Source organism: Nicotiana tomentosiformis, chromosome 3, assembly GCF_000390325.3.
Source record: "Nicotiana tomentosiformis chromosome 3, ASM39032v3, whole genome shotgun sequence".
Lineage (NCBI taxonomy): Eukaryota > Viridiplantae > Streptophyta > Magnoliopsida > Solanales > Solanaceae > Nicotiana > Nicotiana tomentosiformis.
Window position 1 is genome coordinate 115,569,264 of NC_090814.1, and position 17,968 is coordinate 115,587,231.

Sequence of the window (17,968 nt, forward strand, 5' to 3'; positions counted from 1 at the left end):
TGGAGTAGTTTTTTTTCTTTTTTGCCAGAGCCGAAGTAGTATTTAAATAATTAGATAAGATAACAAAAGTTCCTAACATGATTGCATATGATCATTAACCGAATTAAGTATGATAATATAATAATAAAAGATAAATTTCTTTTTTATTTTAATTCAAATTTAAAAACTTTATCTATAAATTCAAAATATCCTTTAATTCATATTCAGTTTTTTTAGATATATATGTATTTGACTAACATAGTTAAATATAGAATAAAGTTACCATATACTATTGGCATTTATTAGCTTGCCACTTGTCTTAACCACAATGTCAATTATATATGGTAACTTTATTCATTTAATATATATATATATATATATATATATATATAGATTTAAATAATTAGATAAGATAACAAAAGTTCCTAACATGATTGCATATGATCATTAACCGAATTAGTTAAGGAGGTTTTAGGCCTCCTTGGCCTTTTACAATGTTGAATTTAAGAAAATGTCCTTTTTAGATCTCTTATGTGTAAATGAAAGATCTCTTATGTGTAAAAGTAAATCTCCCATGTGTAAAAAAAGAGGTAGGGTCATAAAACTAAAAATAAGTTTGTAAAAGGCCAAAAAACTATTTGACCCCCGAATTAAGTATGATAACATGATAATAAAAGATAAATTTCTTTTTTATTTTAAATCAAATTTTAAAACTTTATCTATAAATTCAAAATATCCTTTAATTCATATTCAGTTTTTTTTTAGATATATATGTATTTGACTAACATAATCAAATATAGAATAAAATTACCATAAGCTATTGGCATTTATTAGCTTGCCACTTGTCTTAACTAGAATGCCAATTATATATGGTAACTTTATTCCTTTAATATATATATATATATATATATAGATTTAAAAACTTTATTTATAAATTCAAAATATCCTTTAATTCATATTCAGTTTTTTTAGATATATATGTATTTGACTAACATAGTTAAATATAGAATAAAGTTACCATATACTATTGACATTTATTAGCTTCCCACTTATCTTAACCACAATGTCAATTATATATGGTAACTTTATTCCTTTAATATATATATATATATATATATATATATATATATATATATATATATATAAGACAAGATAACAAAAATTCCTAACATGATTGCATATGATCATTAACCGAATTAGGGAGGTTTTAGGCCTTCTTGGCCTTTTACAATGTTGAATTTAAGAAAATATCTTTTTTAGATCTCTTATGTATAAATGAAAGATCTCTTATGTGTAAAAGTAAATCTTCCATGTGTTAAAAAAGAGGTAGGGTCATAAAACTAAAAATAAGCTTGTAAAAGGCCAAAAAATTAATTGACCCCCGAATTAAGTATGATAACATGATAATAAAAGATAAATTTCTTTTTTATTTTAATTCAAATTTAAAAACTTTATCTATAAATTCAAAATATCCTTTAATTCATATTCAGTTTTTTTTTAGATATATATATGTATTTGACTAACATAATCAAATATAGAATAAAGTTACCATATACTATTGATATTTATTAGCTTGCCACTTGTCTTAACGAGAATGCCAATTATATATGGTAACTTTATTCCTTTAATATATATATAGAGATTTAAAAACTTTATCTATAAATTCAAAATATTCTTTAATTCATATTCAGTTTTTTTTAGATATATATATATATATATATATATATATATATATATTTGACTAACATAGTCAAATATAGAATAAAGTTATCATATACTATTGGCATTTATTAGCTTGCCACTTGTCTTAACCACAATGCCAATTTTATATGGTAACTTTATTCCTTTAATATATATATAGATTTAAATAATTAGATACGATAACAAAAGTTCCTAACATGATTGCATATGATCATTAACCGAATTAAGTATGATAACATGATAATAAAAGATAAATTTCTTTTTTATTTTAATTCAAATTTAAAAACTTTATCTATAAATTCAAAATATCCTTTAATTCATATTCAGTTTTTTTTAGATATATATGTATTTGACTAACATAGTCAAATATAGAATAAAGTTACCATATACTATTGGCATTTATTAGTTTGCCACTTGTCTTAATCACAATGCCAATTATATGGGGTAACCTTATTCCTTTAATATATATATAGATTTCTTTAATATATAGATATAGATATAGAAGATATAGATAAATCCCGTCGCTTGCTTCTCTTAAAAAGCATGAATCCAGCCTTCATTTCTGCACGAAATCTTTTTAATATGCAGATTGTTTTGCATGACTGGTATTCTGGATTAGATTACTATTGGGATTAATTCCCACATGATGCTGTTGTGGGTTTAAATTGTTGGGTTTTATGTTTTCTATTTTTTTTACTTCAAACATTGTGTCATGTCATTAAATTGTAAATGGAAATACACTTCTCATTAAGAGTATATTTGAAGTGATATAACAATAGTAAAGTCAATTTTTTGTTAAAAAAAGTAATTTTATTGGAGTACTTTATTTCCGATAGTTAAATGACATTTTTAATACAAAATATTAAAAAGGTAACTTTGTTAACACTTCCAATAGTTGAGAAGCAATCAACTATGTGTTCTTGTTGTATGACGAGTAGTATTCTTAGGTTAGTTTTTGTAGCTTTCACATTCCTTAATTATTTTGTAAAACATAATGGATATACAGAAGAGAGTTGCGAGGACAGCTGCGGGAATAAAAGATGTTATATCTTTTCCATTTTTGTAATTTTTTACTTCTTCTCACGATGATATTCTTTAATTTTTCATGTAATATTTAACTATTTAAAATGGTCACCCTTGCCTAATCACTTATATCTTCTTTTTTCTCTTTATTATCCTGTTTGTCATAGCGTTTCCACTTCTTTTTTAACTTAAAAAAATTGTATTGGACACTCTAAATATTTGCTTACACTTCATAATAAATTTCCTATTTTCTTTATGTTTTATTCATCTCCTATCTTTCTCTTTTTAGTGAATTTTGGTCAAAGGTAAAAGACCTACAAAGTTAAATATTTGAATGTTGCACTAAGGCGCTTACGATTTTTTTTCTGAATTTCGATTGGCAAAACTCATTTCCTCCCAGCTAGAAGTATTCACAAAATTTTAGTGCTGATTTGTGCATTATAGCCGTACAAGTCACTGTCAAAACCATCTTAGAACAAACTAGTTTTTCCTTCTTCCCTTCCCTTAAAACCATTAGAAATGGAACACAAAGGAGAGAAATTATGTTTTCCTATACTTTTTCCACTGTATCAACAAATTAAAATGAAGGGGGGGGTTTAATACTAGCTTTCTGAGAATTCACAAGGTCCTGCTTTTCTTTCCCCTCGTCCTTACATTGAATCAAGCATAGTGTTAACATTGCAACTATATTAAAAAACCGACTGGACAAAAAAAAAAAAAAAAAGACTGTTAATGGGTAGGGACACTTGTTTTAGGAGACACCCACAATGAGATAAAGGTACTGTTAAGAAATAAATGGGATGTTAACAGAATGGTGTACTTGAACGACAAAAATCTGCATGTAGCATGTTTCACTGTTAGAGGAGGACGTGAATTGGCAGAGGGTGTTTTATATGTCTGACCTGAACTCCTGAAATACTGACTCCTCCCTTGAATTTCCCCAACACTTTATGAACATCTGTTTTTCTTAACTGGAAGACTTTACAAACCACTGATATGTAACGATAGCGACACACAAAAGATGTTGGAGACGACAGCTAGTGTCTTCACATGAGTAGTAGCAGTAGCTTAATATACTCACTTATTCCCACGGTTAATGACACTTAGAGAATAGTTTTAAGCAATTATTTGACACTGCCATCATATAGAAATTGAATATGAACTTCCTCCTACAAAACAGAGAAGCATAGAAAGAATCGACCAACTATAGAAGCTCTAACATGGTATTTCTGTTTTCAGTTCCAATATGAGAATGCAAATAGAGCTTTCAGAAGATATGCAAGACAATGCAGGTAGTTGGATTCTTTCTCAATTTTGACGTGCCAAAAACTTATATGAGCTATACACTCTGTAAGCAAGAAAGCAGGCTAAGATATGACATTCTAGCATAATAATGCCCATTAACAACAGCTCTAACATTACAGATACCTTTTTGGGACAGAAGTGAAGAACCACTATGTCTATGACATATCGCAGGCAGCGTAATAGTAAGACAAAAAATAATAATACAAATATAAATGAAATTCAGATTATCAATTTACAACGCAGTTTCAATTATGTTTTCAGTAAAAATTTCCAAATCTTCATGGCAAACTAGAACCTTACCACTGCTTCAACTTATTGGTCTATGTCACTTCTACACATTATGAATTTCTCACGTTAACCAATTCAAAATGATACAAATTGACAACAGAAGATCAAAAAGTAAACAGGTCAGTTTGAGGATCTAAATGCAGAGAGGAGATCATACGGATTTCGATACTCCCATAAAAAATAAGACACCTCAGCAACCCATCACTGCACAATTATAGACAAAATTTCCTGAATGTTTTCTGCCCAACAAATTCCAGTTTGGTGCGCCTTCTGTAGGTTCCCAAGAATTAATCTCAATGAATCCCCCATTCAACGCCCTAGGTCCTCCAATAACTATGAGCTGATCTCCACATGCCCTAAATGCAAGCCCCCAACCATTCATAGAAGTCGCATGCTCGGGCAATCTTCCTATAGTAATCCATAAGTTTCTTCCCTTATCATATTTCCAGAGTTCATTTTCAGCGTAATAAGCAGCGTATAACTCATTCTTTACAACTGCTAAGAGTGGAGGTGCCTTAGCTGCTGCAAGAGTATCATTAGCTCCAGCCCCTCTATTACGTGCTGGGTACATATCAGGTACCTCAATCCAAGACCTTGCTTTCAAATCATACACTTCGCCACAAGTAAGCACGGATGAATTGCCAACACCAACCCCACCAATTACGTAGAACTTCCCATCCATGAATACACCTGAACACAATTTTCTTGGTTTATTCATGCTTGGGAGAGTCTCCCATGTTCCTGTTTCAGAATTATAAAGCTCCGCTGAGCTTAGTATATTTCCCCTTGAGTCACAACCGCCTGCTACAATTGCAATTTCCCCAAGGCTTGCAGAGCCAAAGAGGCACCTAGGTGTGTTTGTCTTCATCCCCGATGACCATGAGTTGGTGAGGATGCTATATTTGTAGATGACATGGTACTCTATTTCCTTGCCAAAGACAAGAAGTTCAGTACCAACTGCCAGTGATTCCTTGTCAGAACACATGAAGCATTCATTTGATGTCATTGTTGGCAAATGCATCCACCTACGACGAATGGGATCAAAGGCCTCCCATTCAAGGAGGTTGCAAGAGAAATAAACCCAATGTTCTATGATACCCATCTGTCTCCTGAGCCTATAAAGTTCTCCACTCTGAATTAAAGACCTAAAGCTCTTGTTCAATGAAGAAATAGACCCATAATCTGACCTTGAGCAGTGAAGCAGGCAATTTATTGAAAGGTCTCGCCCAATTTGGTGGATTAAAAAACTTGAATCAGAATGAATGCCACTATCATGCTGCTTATCTGATTGTTCCTCTTGAGAGAGCGAAAGATCATGAAGACACTGCATGGTTTCCTCCTCCTCTAGGGCATCAAGCAGCTTTGATGACTTTCTCAAACCAATGTCTGCTACATCCTCCAAAGGACGCTTTCCCTTTGAGTGTTCAATAACATGGAAAGCATAGTATATCCACTTGTTCTCTTGCTCGCACGCACAAGGCAAGTCCCTTGAAACAAGATATGATCCCTCCAACATGGTGCTTGATATGCACAGGAGTTAGCAAAACCACTCCTAGCCTGCAGAAGCAAAGCCCGTCTCCTTCCTTAAAAAATCATGCCAAATAATCAAATAAGAATTTTAATTTTATAGGTATTCAAATAAGAATATTACAGCTACTACAACAGAGTCTTTCATTAGAATGAAAACATTAACTAAAAGAACCGTACGACTTTGGTTGTCTCCAAACACTAGACAGAGCAATCATATAGTATTCCTTCAATGATAAGGGATCAACAGAAAAGCATGGAAGTCAAATCAAAAGATTTATGGTGCTTCTAACAAAGATAAATAGGTGAAAGTCGATGCAACATTATAACCAAAACAATTGTTAACAAGCTAAGAAATTACTATTGGAGTACCTGTTAGTTCAGAACCTATGTATAACCGAAAGCAATGGCACTACAAAAAGGAAGGGCGGAGGAACCGCATGTTTTTACTCCTTTAGGACATCTAATTAGTAGGATTCCGTGGGAAGAGAAGAGGGAAAAACGATTACCACCATTGATGAGTTTGGATTCATTAGGAAAGAAAGAATGGAAAACGATAACCACCTTTCATGAGTTTTGTTATTACATTTGTAACCGTCGCAACCATTTTTCTATCGGAAATTCTTTCCAAACATGTGATGCAGAACGCTTCCATGGGAAGTTATTTACTACTTTTGCAAATATATTCCTCACCCGGGGCGGCTGAATAAATATGGAGGCCTAAAGCAAAAATTCAATGAGAGGCCATTTTTTTATATAAAAGAAAAAATTCATATATAATTTCATTTAAATTCTGTATTTCTTGTTTTTCATAAGCAAAGTTATTAATAATTTTATCTAATCCATTTAATTTCTCTTGAGATATACACGTTGTGGGACTGTATTAAAGTTTTAACCTTTTTTGAGTTATGAATTAATAATCGAATCCTTTCTCAATTTATGGTCTAGACAGTGATTCCCAAAAAGATATTTTTTTCTCAATTTATGATCAACAATTTAATCCTACTTTTTTACTATAAAAATTTGTACTTTCTTATTTAAGGCACTAAATATTCTTTTAAAAATAAATTAATATATAACCTATTAGAAAAATTTGGGGCCCCAAAAATTATGAGGCCCAAAGCAACTGCTTTAGCAGCCTTACCCTTGGGCCGGCACTGTTCCTCACACGACAAACTCAAGTAGATAATTTTTCTCCTCCCCATTTGCCTCTTTTTTATTCCAATGTAACAACTTTTTTGCATTGGATTATCAACAATTCATCAAGTCAGACAACATAATTCCTCCATGTTGATTTAGAGCCATTTAACTCTACAATTCACTATGAACGCATATAACAAGAAAATATAATGTATTTATTAACATAACATTATGAATTAAGACATAAGGTCTGGTTAATGCACTTTCCCTCTTTGTAGTTTGAACAAGTATGCATTGAAAGTTCTCACAACTTACCAAACATCCAAATAAATGATAAACTTCATTCAATTCTGTTGCAAATATTTTAATTCAAACCAATTTATTAGCAGCTTGCTGCCTTCAAACAACTTCAAAAATTACCAGCAAAGCAGTAACTGTTAGAATCAAAGGTTCCTAACAAATTGGTAAAAAAAGATCCTTACTTTGAAAAAAATATGAACATTTGAATATCGTCCACAGTTAGAATAGAATAAAAATTATCTTTGAGGACTCGTAAGAGAAACAGTGAAAACTCATACATTCCCAATTAAAAAAAACAAATATTTTATCTAGAAAGCACCAAATAAACTTAACAGCAATCTCATGAAACGGAAAAAATCAAGCGAATTTCAGGTCCAAGCCCACCAGCTAAGCACCTTATTCTCAAATCTCAATTAACATAAAGCTCTTACTCAATGCCAATGGTAAAACTGAAAACTTGCGGAATCAGCAAACTTCCTCAAATTAATAAAGGAAGACATATAAAATTGACTGGAAACAAACTTAGAGCAGAAAATATCAGAACCCAAAAACTTCAGTATAGAAAGGAAAGGAACTTACTGATTTTTGCGAAATGAAAAATCCACAGGAGTGAAGTTGTTACAAACCCATCAAAAAGAAAACTTCAATCCTTAATGTTAAGCAGAAACGGTAGCAACTATTTAACAAGTTCAGCAGACAAGTGTTGTTGGTCAGGACCTTTTCCTTTGTATATTTACATTTTAAATTTTTACGAGGCCCCCTCGAATCTCAGAGACAGACAGCTGTTTTCTTTTTCTCTCAGTCACTCTTTTGAGTATTTATTCTGATATCTGAGAGAGACAGAGAAATACTGTAGTAGGAAAGATGAAGTGATAATTGCTTTTTCTCTTTTCTTTTCTTTTTCCTGTTGGATTGATTAATGGCTGATAATATAAAAAATTTCGACTACATTTAACGGAAAAGAGGTGGGTGGTGGTGGTGGGTGGGACCTGAAACGGCAGAGCAAGAAAGTGACGGGCGTTCATTGGAAGGAACGACACTGATAACGGTCGTTTGCGCACGTGTAATTTCTCTTCGCACGCGAAACGGTCTTTGCCTTTTTCAGGGGTTTTCCATAAAAGGGTATTCCCGTTCTCCGTATGCCACTCCGTTATCTAGCGCTTTGATCCTTTCTAATTTTTCTCTCTTCGATCTATTACTTAACATTCGATTATTACTCCCCGTTCCATTTTATATGATAGATTTTAATTTTAATCCCGAATTATTTAAGGTAAAGTTTTTTTACAAATTTATAAATTAAATTAAAATATTATATATTGTAATAAATTAGTACTACTTCCGATCCAGTTTATATGAATCTATTTCCTTTTTGGTTCATTCCACAAAAAATGACTCCTTTCTAAATTTAGAAATAATTTTGTTTAAACTTACAATTCTACCATTAATGAGAAGCTTTTATAACCACACAAATACTCTCGGCCCCTTTTTGAATTGTTTAGCACCACAAATTATAAAAGTATTCATTTTTTCTTAAACTTCGTGCTCAGTCAAACAAGTTCACAAAAATTGGAACGCAGAGAGTAATTCCAAAAATTAAAAAATCATAAAACTGAGTTGGTGTAGCCACTTTTCGGACTTACTATTAAAGTTTGGTTACCTTTTCAAATGCATTGGTAAAGTAGTTACTGGTCCGACTAAATTGATACTTTTGCCCCCAACTAAAATACGAGACACAACTTCAGCAATCGATAATGGAGTTTAAAACCCAAGAACGATTCTCAATTTTTGAGCTTTTGCTAGTGTATAATCCAGGAACGATTAAGGTATTTGAAATAAAGTGAAATGATTGAAATTCCGATAATCGTTACTAAGGTTTGAACCTATAAAGGTTTGAACCTCAGTAACTGTTGTTGGGGTTTGAACCTACAAAGGTTTAAAAAAACTCCAGTAATTATTGCTAGGGTTTGAACTTACAAAGGTTTGAACCCGGATAATTATTGATAGCGTTTGAACCTAAAAGTATTATTTTACCCATAGTACCTTTTCTGAACTCAAGGATAATATTCTGGAATACTTGTAGAAGCTAGAATTACATGATTGTATCCTAAAGTTCAAAATAAGGTGTCATTGCTGGGGGTTTGAACCTATAAAGGTTTGAATTTCAAGACAATGTGCTGAAAATTTACCTCTCAAAGCTCTAAAGTCCAGTTTTGTGTGTTTTGAATTTTATCTGTAGAGACTTTTTCGAATTGCAGTATATTATGCTGGAGTTTCACTTGTTGAATATTTGAAATTCAGTAGCAATTGTTGGAGTTGTTCAATGTATTAGGGGTACTTTTATCTAAACTATATCCGCATTTAAATGGAGTGGCTAAAGTCTAATAGCTTTTTAAATCGTGGCTAATTACCAATAGTGTTCGAAAAATCGTCATTAAAGAAAAATTTATTTTACTCTCGAAATTTAAATTACTATCACACAAATTAGGAAGGAGGGAGTACTTAACAAATACTATAACCATTCTCCTTATATAGCAATATAATTGCTTTCCATCAAAACCGGATAACAATTAAATTTGAGAGTGGTTTTAAGGATTACGCAGATTAATTTGATACAAAGCAATAAATTAAGTCAGACTGAATAAATAAAGATAAAATGGATTCAACCCACACGATGAGGATACTTTCAGCCTTAGTGAAATATTCACTCTCGATCCGGGCTCGCTATGGCCAGCACTGATGAACAAGAGAAAGAGCTAATAAGAGAGAAAATAATAATATATTATTTTAGAATGCGTGTTACCATGGATGTCATGAATTATAAGACCCTATTTATATAGTATGGGAATCCTACTCTAGGTACAACTCTATAAAAGGTAAAAAAATTCTCTAATTAACTGATTGTCGGTTCTTTATCGATACGTGCCGAGATCCCCACTGTAATATTCACCCGATCACGGATATTACGGCCTTCCGTTAGCCGTGCTTGATTGCCTAACAATGTTCTTCGAAGACGTTCAAGGTTAGGACCGATTCCGAACCATGACCCCGATATTCTCGAGGGCAGGCGTCATGTCCTCGGATTCTGACTCGATGAACCCATATTCACCTTTTATATATTTTAGAATCAGGGGTTTTAGTCCCAACTTTAGCTGGTATAATCAATTTATTATGAGAACAAGCAAAATAGAAGAATTCTTGAAGAATCTTCTACTTCTTCAGTATATGCTTATCTAAATTCTCAAATAGCTCATTTAAAAATGGCAAATGAAAACTTAAAGTTTATCATGGAATGTGTTATCTCTTAGCAAACTTCTGATTTACTATGGCATAAACTTTTGCATTAGTAAACTTCTGGTTTAATGTGATACATGATGTAGTACAAATTGAAGAATAAGACAGGTAACTTCTCACATACATATTATTTTACCCCCTATGATTGTGGAAACATGAAGATTTTTAATCTTTCAATCATTGTAATCTCAATATGATAGCCATTTGTAATAGTAAATTTCGGGTTTACTACAACATATATTTTGACCATAATCATATAATATGAATGACATATTTGTATATAAGCTCTTCGAGAGCCTTCGTTTATTATCCACTATCTAATATTTATCAGACACTATTGGTATCATGTGTCTTCTAGACAAACAGTTAGCTCTTCAGGAGTTGTTGATACATTTTGTACTATCAAATATTATTCATACACTTCTGGTATCATGAGAGAAAATCATAATCAAATAAGCAATATAAAATAATTGTTTAAGCACAAGAAAACACTTCTTCGTAATATTTTTCTACTTCAGGAGGAAATTTCAATTGTGTTACTTTTTCAGGAGCAAATTTAAAATACAAAAATTGAGTATATATTCCCTCTTCTGGAGGTGAATTGTTATATATTTACATCAAAAGCGCGTTCACATTTACGAGCTTTATTAATATTGTCAAATTCACTTCAGGGAATGGATTAATATTTAGTAAAAGTTTCCATCCTTCTGGGAATGAAACATAATTATTTGAACGTGCAGTAATCACACCAAATTGTGTGATGGCTTAGAACCTCTCTTAAGATAATGTTACTTCTGGAGCAAATCGAGGCATGCAATTAATATAGAGAAATTTTCTCTAACTTATCTTTAATTGTAATAATAAAAAGCCTAAATTATCATTTCTGGTGGTTATAGGCATATACCACTTCTGGTGGTTAACAAAATTTAGTTACAATGAGATATACAAAACATAACCACTTCTGGTGGTTGTATATTTTTTGCAAACTCTGTTGGAGTTTAAGTGGATCTAACAATATTATCCACTTTATAATCCTTTATTAAGATAATTAGAATGAATAAAAAATCAAAATAGGTATTGTATACGTAGCATATAACCAAGCAAGCGATGTAAAGATATTAAACTAAATATAAGCAAAAGGCTCAATTTACTTTACACAATTTTGGTCACTCCAGACGCAAGTGATATCCACATCACTACCGCCAAGAAGAAAAGTTCATCACCTCAAGGATACTCTGCCTTATGATGCTTGGAATGAACAAGATCCAAACACAGGCGTAAGAACGTCGCCTTACATCGGAGATGAACACAGCTCAAGGATATAATCTGCCTTATGATACTCGGAATAAACAAGATCTAACCACGGACATAAGAGTGTCGCCTTACATCGGAGATGAACATTGAAATAGAAATTAAATTCGAAGTAAGTGCACAAAATGGCAGACTCTCATGCTGATAACGTATTATAAAATAAAGACTGTAAAGTAAAGACAAGTATAGAGAGATTGATATATTATTCAACTTCCAAACTTATGTTCATAATGAACTAAAAACTCCTCTATTTATAGAAGAAAGAAAGCAACTGCGAGACTTTTCAGGAAGCAGCTGCAAGCTTTTCTTTAGCTCCGTGTAAGTTGTCTGCATGAGCTGCTTGCAACCTGCCTGTTTAATAAGAAGCTGTTGCAAATCATTTCATTGAGTTGCTTACAACCTGCATGTATCAGCTGCTTGTAGATAAATTTCAACAGAGTACTAAATGGATAATCTTTTTCAGGAAGATTATCTATAGCAAAATAATAAATGGACATCCCAATATAATATTTTCATAACAGTTATTATATTTTAGAAGTGAAAACTATAGTTTCTTATGTATTGAACAAGGAAGAAAAAAATAATAAACCAATCGACGAAAGGGAAGTGTAAAATATAGTTTCTTCTACGTTAGGTGGGGGTGGGGGAAATCCCAAACAACTACAGTTGGGGACTTGGTGTAATGTGCAGAAGGTACCGAAAGAGCTTAGCAAATTAGTCTAGTCGTTATATGCTTATGACAAAATTATTATTTTAGAAACAAAAAAGAAAAACTTGTACACGATTTTATACTATTTTAAAGTTTAAGAATTTTTTTTGGTCCTATGTCACCTCTAATTCAATTTGTTTTTTATTTTGTAAATAGATATATCAATTCATCACACGCACGAACCAGACCATATTCATCATGTAACGAAGACAAAAGTCTCAACTCAATGAGAATCGAACAAAAGGCCAACTAAACTAATGATAGTTTGTTTACCCTTAAAATCGGATAACAATTAAATTTATAAGCGGTTTTAAGGATACGTGATTTAATTTGATACTAAACGACAAATCAGATTGCAATTGAAATAAGTAATGGAAAAGTGAATGCAAATAGCTTAAGTTGAAGAGTCTTAGCCTTTGAAGGTTAGCCACCCTCGAGCCAAAATACTTTTATTGGTAAGAGAACAACAAGAGAGTAATAAGAACCTGAAGATAATAGTACTATATTGATTTGGGATGCGTGTTACAATGTCCTTTGTAAGTAATTAGACTCCCATTTATATAATAGTAGAGTCCTACCTTAGATACAATTCTATAAAAGGTAAACATCTCCTGGTTTGCTGATTTGCCAGTCCTTTACTGACACGTGCCGAGATTCCTGCTGGAATATCTGATCGGCTACGGATATTTCGACCTTTAGTTATTTCGGTCTTCTATTGTTTCATACCGGCAATATTTCCTCGAGCTTATTCGGGGTCAGGGGAGATTCCAGGATCACGTGCTCAATGTTCTTGAGGACGGATATTGTGACTTCGTGTTCTGGTTCGATGAGATTCGGGGTCGATCTTCAACCCTTCGCGTTCTGAGCTCGATCTATTGTGCAATGGTCGAGCCCGATTTCGACTGTATACAGATAATTCTCTCATTTTTCGGAGAGTAAACGACGAAAAACGATATGGGCTTCTTATATCTCCCCTTGGTACTCCGTGTTAGAAACGATAAAATGAACGAAACGTCTCGTCTGTCACGTCTTCATGGCATTAAATGTTCGCCAGTCGCTGGTCGACCACTTATGGTTTTGAACCATCGTTTGGAAACTATAAATACCCCCTTCTTCATTCATCCAAAGTTTTACATCCAAATCTTCTCTACTCCTGTTTCTTAGAAATTTTAACACTTCCCAGTATTAAATTCCTGGCTAGTCTGAAATCCTCTCACAAGAACTTCAACTTTGTTTTTATCCCCATCCATCAAACTTGATCTTTAAACTTCTTCTCTTTCCTTCATCTATCAAAGAAATGGCGAAGGCTTCAAGGTCGAGAAAACCTCCCCTGAAGATGTTTGTTCCTACGGGGTGCCCAACCGGTGTTGATTTCAAGGTCAAGAAAACCTCTTCGGTACCGGGTCGGTGTGAATCGGTCTCGAGATATATATGCTCGGTCACCGATAGTTTTTTTTCCAAGGTCAAGGAGGATTGCAACTGGGTTAATAAGAATGTGGTGGTCCCCATGGCCGAGGAAGCGATTATTACCCACGTGGAGGGTTTTTTAAGTATTTACATTTACCCCTTCACGCTAGGCCCCTTGGATCCAGTCATCATTGCCTTCTGTAAGAGGTACGAGGTGACCCTCGGTCAAAATCATCCTTCTTTCTGGAGGATAGTAATTCCCCTCCGCTTCTTCGTAAGCAAAATCGAAGGGTACCCCTTCACCATCGACCATCTCATGCATTTGTATAGTCCCCGACTCTATCGAGGGGGATTAATCAAACTTGTCCATCGGGCTAGTAAGGACCCATTCTCGAGCATCAGCGAGGATCGGGACCGAGGCTGGTTAGGCCGATTCGTCTGAATGAAGACTTTGGATTTAATCCCGACCGAGTATATGTCATTTCCTGAGAAATGGAACATCACACATAAGTATAACCATGCTTTCAAGATTTCATTTATCGCTTTTCTTTTTCCTCCATTCTCATTGATGTTTTGCGGTGTTGCAACTGTTTCTCGTATGTCGGATGCAGTTTCTCGACTCAAGGAGTGGGTCTAGGGCATCGTGTCTCAGAAACCATATTCCGAGTGTGCATGGCACGAACTTTCGAAGGTCCGGTATGAGGCCCGTTCTCACGGTGAGATTCCGTTCTCGTGCGAACAACACTTAGGTTTCCTCCATATTGCTGAGCCCTTACTCGTTTTCCTTTTCTTTGTAGGTCTTCCCAAGGATGTTGCAATGAGGCCCCCATACGGTGGCGAGGATTTCCCCTCCGAGTCTCCTGCTTCGAGACATGGTAAGGAAAAGAAGAGACAAAAGGCTCCGAATTTCGGAGAAGAAAAATCGAAAAGAAAGCTGGTGCGCAAATCCAAGGAAAGCACCAGCTCCAGGGAAATCCCATCGGACTCACTAAGTTGGCTTAGAGACGAGTCCGAAGAAGAAGAGTAAGGAGTTTCCGAACTAGTGGCTCACGTGCGAAGCGATACCGAACTACCTCAAACCAGGGTGGCTGATAGAGAGGCAGTGGACGAGGCCTCCGAACCAGAGAGGGGCGAGGTCGTTATACCCCGAGCTGGGGAGGTCGACAAAGACACCACGGCCGTTGCTTCTCGGACAGAGGTTAACATCCCGAAGGATGAACTTGGGATGATAGACCTCTCCGAGTCACCCTCATTTACCGACTCCATGATCAACGAGGCCCAAATGCTGAAAGGACGTCCAAATGAGGGGTCCCAAGGGGTGGCAGACTCTTTTAAAAACTTCTTTGATGGCTTAGATTCTACTGCCTCGAAGGACGTCACCGGGTTGTGTGACTTACTAGTACCAAATAAGAGACCGTCTTTGGGAGCCAGCGGGCCTTCTTCAAATCGAAAATTAATAAGCCACTTCCCAGCTCCGAGCGCAGATCTTGACCGGAAGCAGTTAATTATTATGTCTATTCCGGAGGATGCCCGGGTTCTCTCTGCCCCCGTGGGGGTTGCCAGCTATCTTCGAAGCCTGGTGACCGAAGAGTATCAAGCCAAGATGCATGAGGTGGAAGTGCCCCTCCTGTTCAACGAAGCACAACAAGCATTAAATCGGGTAACTTTGAATGCCTCTTGTCGACCTTTATTATGTAATTTAAATTAAGTTGCAAATAATCGTAACTTTTTTCTTTGTGTTTGCAGACCTCGGTGCTTCATCACAAGACTTTTCTCCGATATCGAGAAGAGCTAAACCAATACGAGGCTGAGACCAGAGGTGTCCCAAAGGGAACATGCCAACCTGGTCGAGCAGGTAAGAAGAGTATTTGTAGTTAGTGACTATGAGTCAGACACGGTGGCTAATGGTCCGAACCCGCAGGTTCAAAAGAAACTTGATCAGATCGAGTAGCTCCAGGTGGAGATGGATGCGGTGAAGGCCAAGGCCGAAGAATAGGAAAAGAAACATGGACCGCTTGGCCTCGGAAAAGGAGGATGCCCGGGCACAATTGACTTCGGCTGAGGTTAAGCTTCGGAGTGCAAAGGAAAAGGGTTTGGTGCATGCCAAAAAGGTCGAGGTGCTCCAGTCTCAGCTCAGTACGGCTGCCTTTGATCAAGAAAATCTGGCCAAGGAGCTTGCGGCAGCCAAGTCAAAGGTCATCGTGGTCAAAGCTGAAGTTGATGAAAGGGTGTCCGAGCACAAGGCCGATGCCGAGGTGGCTCAGGTCCTTGTAAAAAATATGGTTGATCATATGAAGTGGCAATACCGAAGAGAGGCCCTCGAGGAAATTCACACTCGGGGTTTTGATCTATCGGGTGAGATCAATGATGCCAGGGTAATCGAAGCCGTGGCTAGGAAGCTGACTTATCCCGAGGAGGAATATTCCGAGGAGTCTGAAGATTCGGGTGAGTCCGAGGACGGCGGAGACCCCGAAGGTGATGATGCGGCCCGTGACGAAAACTAGGCCACTTAAGATTTTTTTTAGATGTTTTTGTCTTCTGTTTTTTGTTGAGGCCGTTCGGCCTTTTTAAAAATTGTATCGGGGCTATTTGGCCCTTAAAAGGAATTTTTGATATGTATATATATAAGGCTTTTTCCCTTTCACAACTTTTAAATTTTCTCTTTGCTTTTGTTTTTGTTTGTGTTCGCAAAGATCGAAATGCCTTAGCATGAAATAGTTAGGTTATGTTTGAAGGTTCAAACAAACCTTTCCTTTAACATTATTTAGTTTTAAGGCATCGTGGGGATTCTGTATTACTGAAAACGTTTTCCCAAAGTAGTTTAGATTATAGTTTGTTGAGGGTAGCCTTTAGAACCGGTTATGAAATTTTTTGAAGGCCTCATTTTTGTTGCGGGTCTCGGACGTCTCCGAACCGTATTAAGATAGCCGTAGCCTTTTTAGTTCGGGGTGTCTCCCAGTGGGCTTGTTGTCCCGAGTTATCCGGGCTTACCTAAGATAACAGTCCCCGAGTGAGGGTGGGCATCGCCTTTGAAATTCGGGCGTTGCCTAATAGGTCTTATGCCCCCAAGGTCTGATAGCTCGACTGTCCGAGTTTGTTTTCGGCAGTCCCCGAGTGAGAGTGATTGTTCGCACTCGGAATAAGGTGGCCCTTGGGCTCGATACCTTTAGGGGATCATATGTAGGAAATTCTTTGAGAAATGCAAGAAACATTTTATAGGACAAGATATTTGTGCGCAAGGAAGAGACTTCTTTTTATTCTTGTGCCAAATAGTTATACATGTATACTTGCTTGGTGCCAGGGTTTGAGCAGTCTATGTGGGCACGGTTTATTTGACCGTTTGGCCCTTACAATAAAACCTATCGATTGAGTCTCTTTCCTTGCTAAAGTTGATATCCGAGGGTAATGCCCCTCAGTGTTCGAGGCTGATCGAAAAGAGGCCTCAAATGTTGTTGTCATCATCGTCACCGGTTCGTGGCCGGCCTTCAATTCTAAGTTAGCACAATTTACTTGTTGCCTCGTTAAAAACCTTGCCGGAAAACTCATTTGGGACAAAACCAGTTCAAGGGAAAAAGAGTTCAACACGTGCGTTCAAACCTAAAATCTTATGAACAGGATTCCGTCTTCAGACGGGCCTCGATTCTTTTGGATCTTGTCATAAAATATTCTACATACTTATTCCTCCAGTCCCAAGTTAGGCTTGTCTAGTTGATCTTGGCATGGCCTTCCTCTACCACCGATCTCATAAGTTGTACGACTGCCCCCTAATTGAACTCGTTATCTTCGACCGATGACCCTAAGTTAGTGAGGGCATCAACCTCACTGTTTTGATACCGAGGTACATGTTGCAAAGTTCATTCTTTGAACCGATGTAATATTACCTGCAACTTGTCTAAGTATCTTTGCATTCGTTCTTCTCTGATCTCGAATGCTCAATTAGCTTGTTTTACTACAAGGGGGGAATCACACTTGGCTTCGATTGCTTCT

At 35.6% G+C, this 17,968-nt stretch overlaps 1 protein-coding gene across 2 annotated transcripts; it reads right to left on the reverse strand.

The window, feature by feature from the left end:
* Positions 1–4,188: 4,188 nt before the first annotated feature.
* Positions 4,189–7,983, reverse strand: LOC104109141 (F-box/kelch-repeat protein At1g74510-like). Of its 2 annotated transcripts, none has more exons than XM_009618358.4 (2): positions 7,843–7,983; positions 4,189–5,879 (listed from the first exon to the last, which is right to left on the reverse strand). In XM_009618358.4, exon 2 carries the CDS (start codon positions 5,810–5,812, stop codon positions 4,487–4,489), a length of 1,326 nt encoding a protein of 441 aa, XP_009616653.1. In that variant the 5' UTR covers positions 5,813–5,879; positions 7,843–7,983; the 3' UTR covers positions 4,189–4,486. The 2 variants fall into 2 exon arrangements, with proteins under 2 accessions (XP_009616653.1, XP_009616654.1); XM_009618359.4 differs by having other exon boundaries at positions 4,189–5,853; positions 7,843–7,980.
* Positions 7,984–17,968: the final 9,985 nt, after the last annotated feature.

What these genes read in the sequence shown, in the direction of transcription:
- LOC104109141 (XM_009618358.4), bottom strand. Translation starts at nt 5,812, where the DNA reads ATGTTGGAGGGATCATATCTTGTTTCAAGGGACTTGCCTTGTGCGTGC.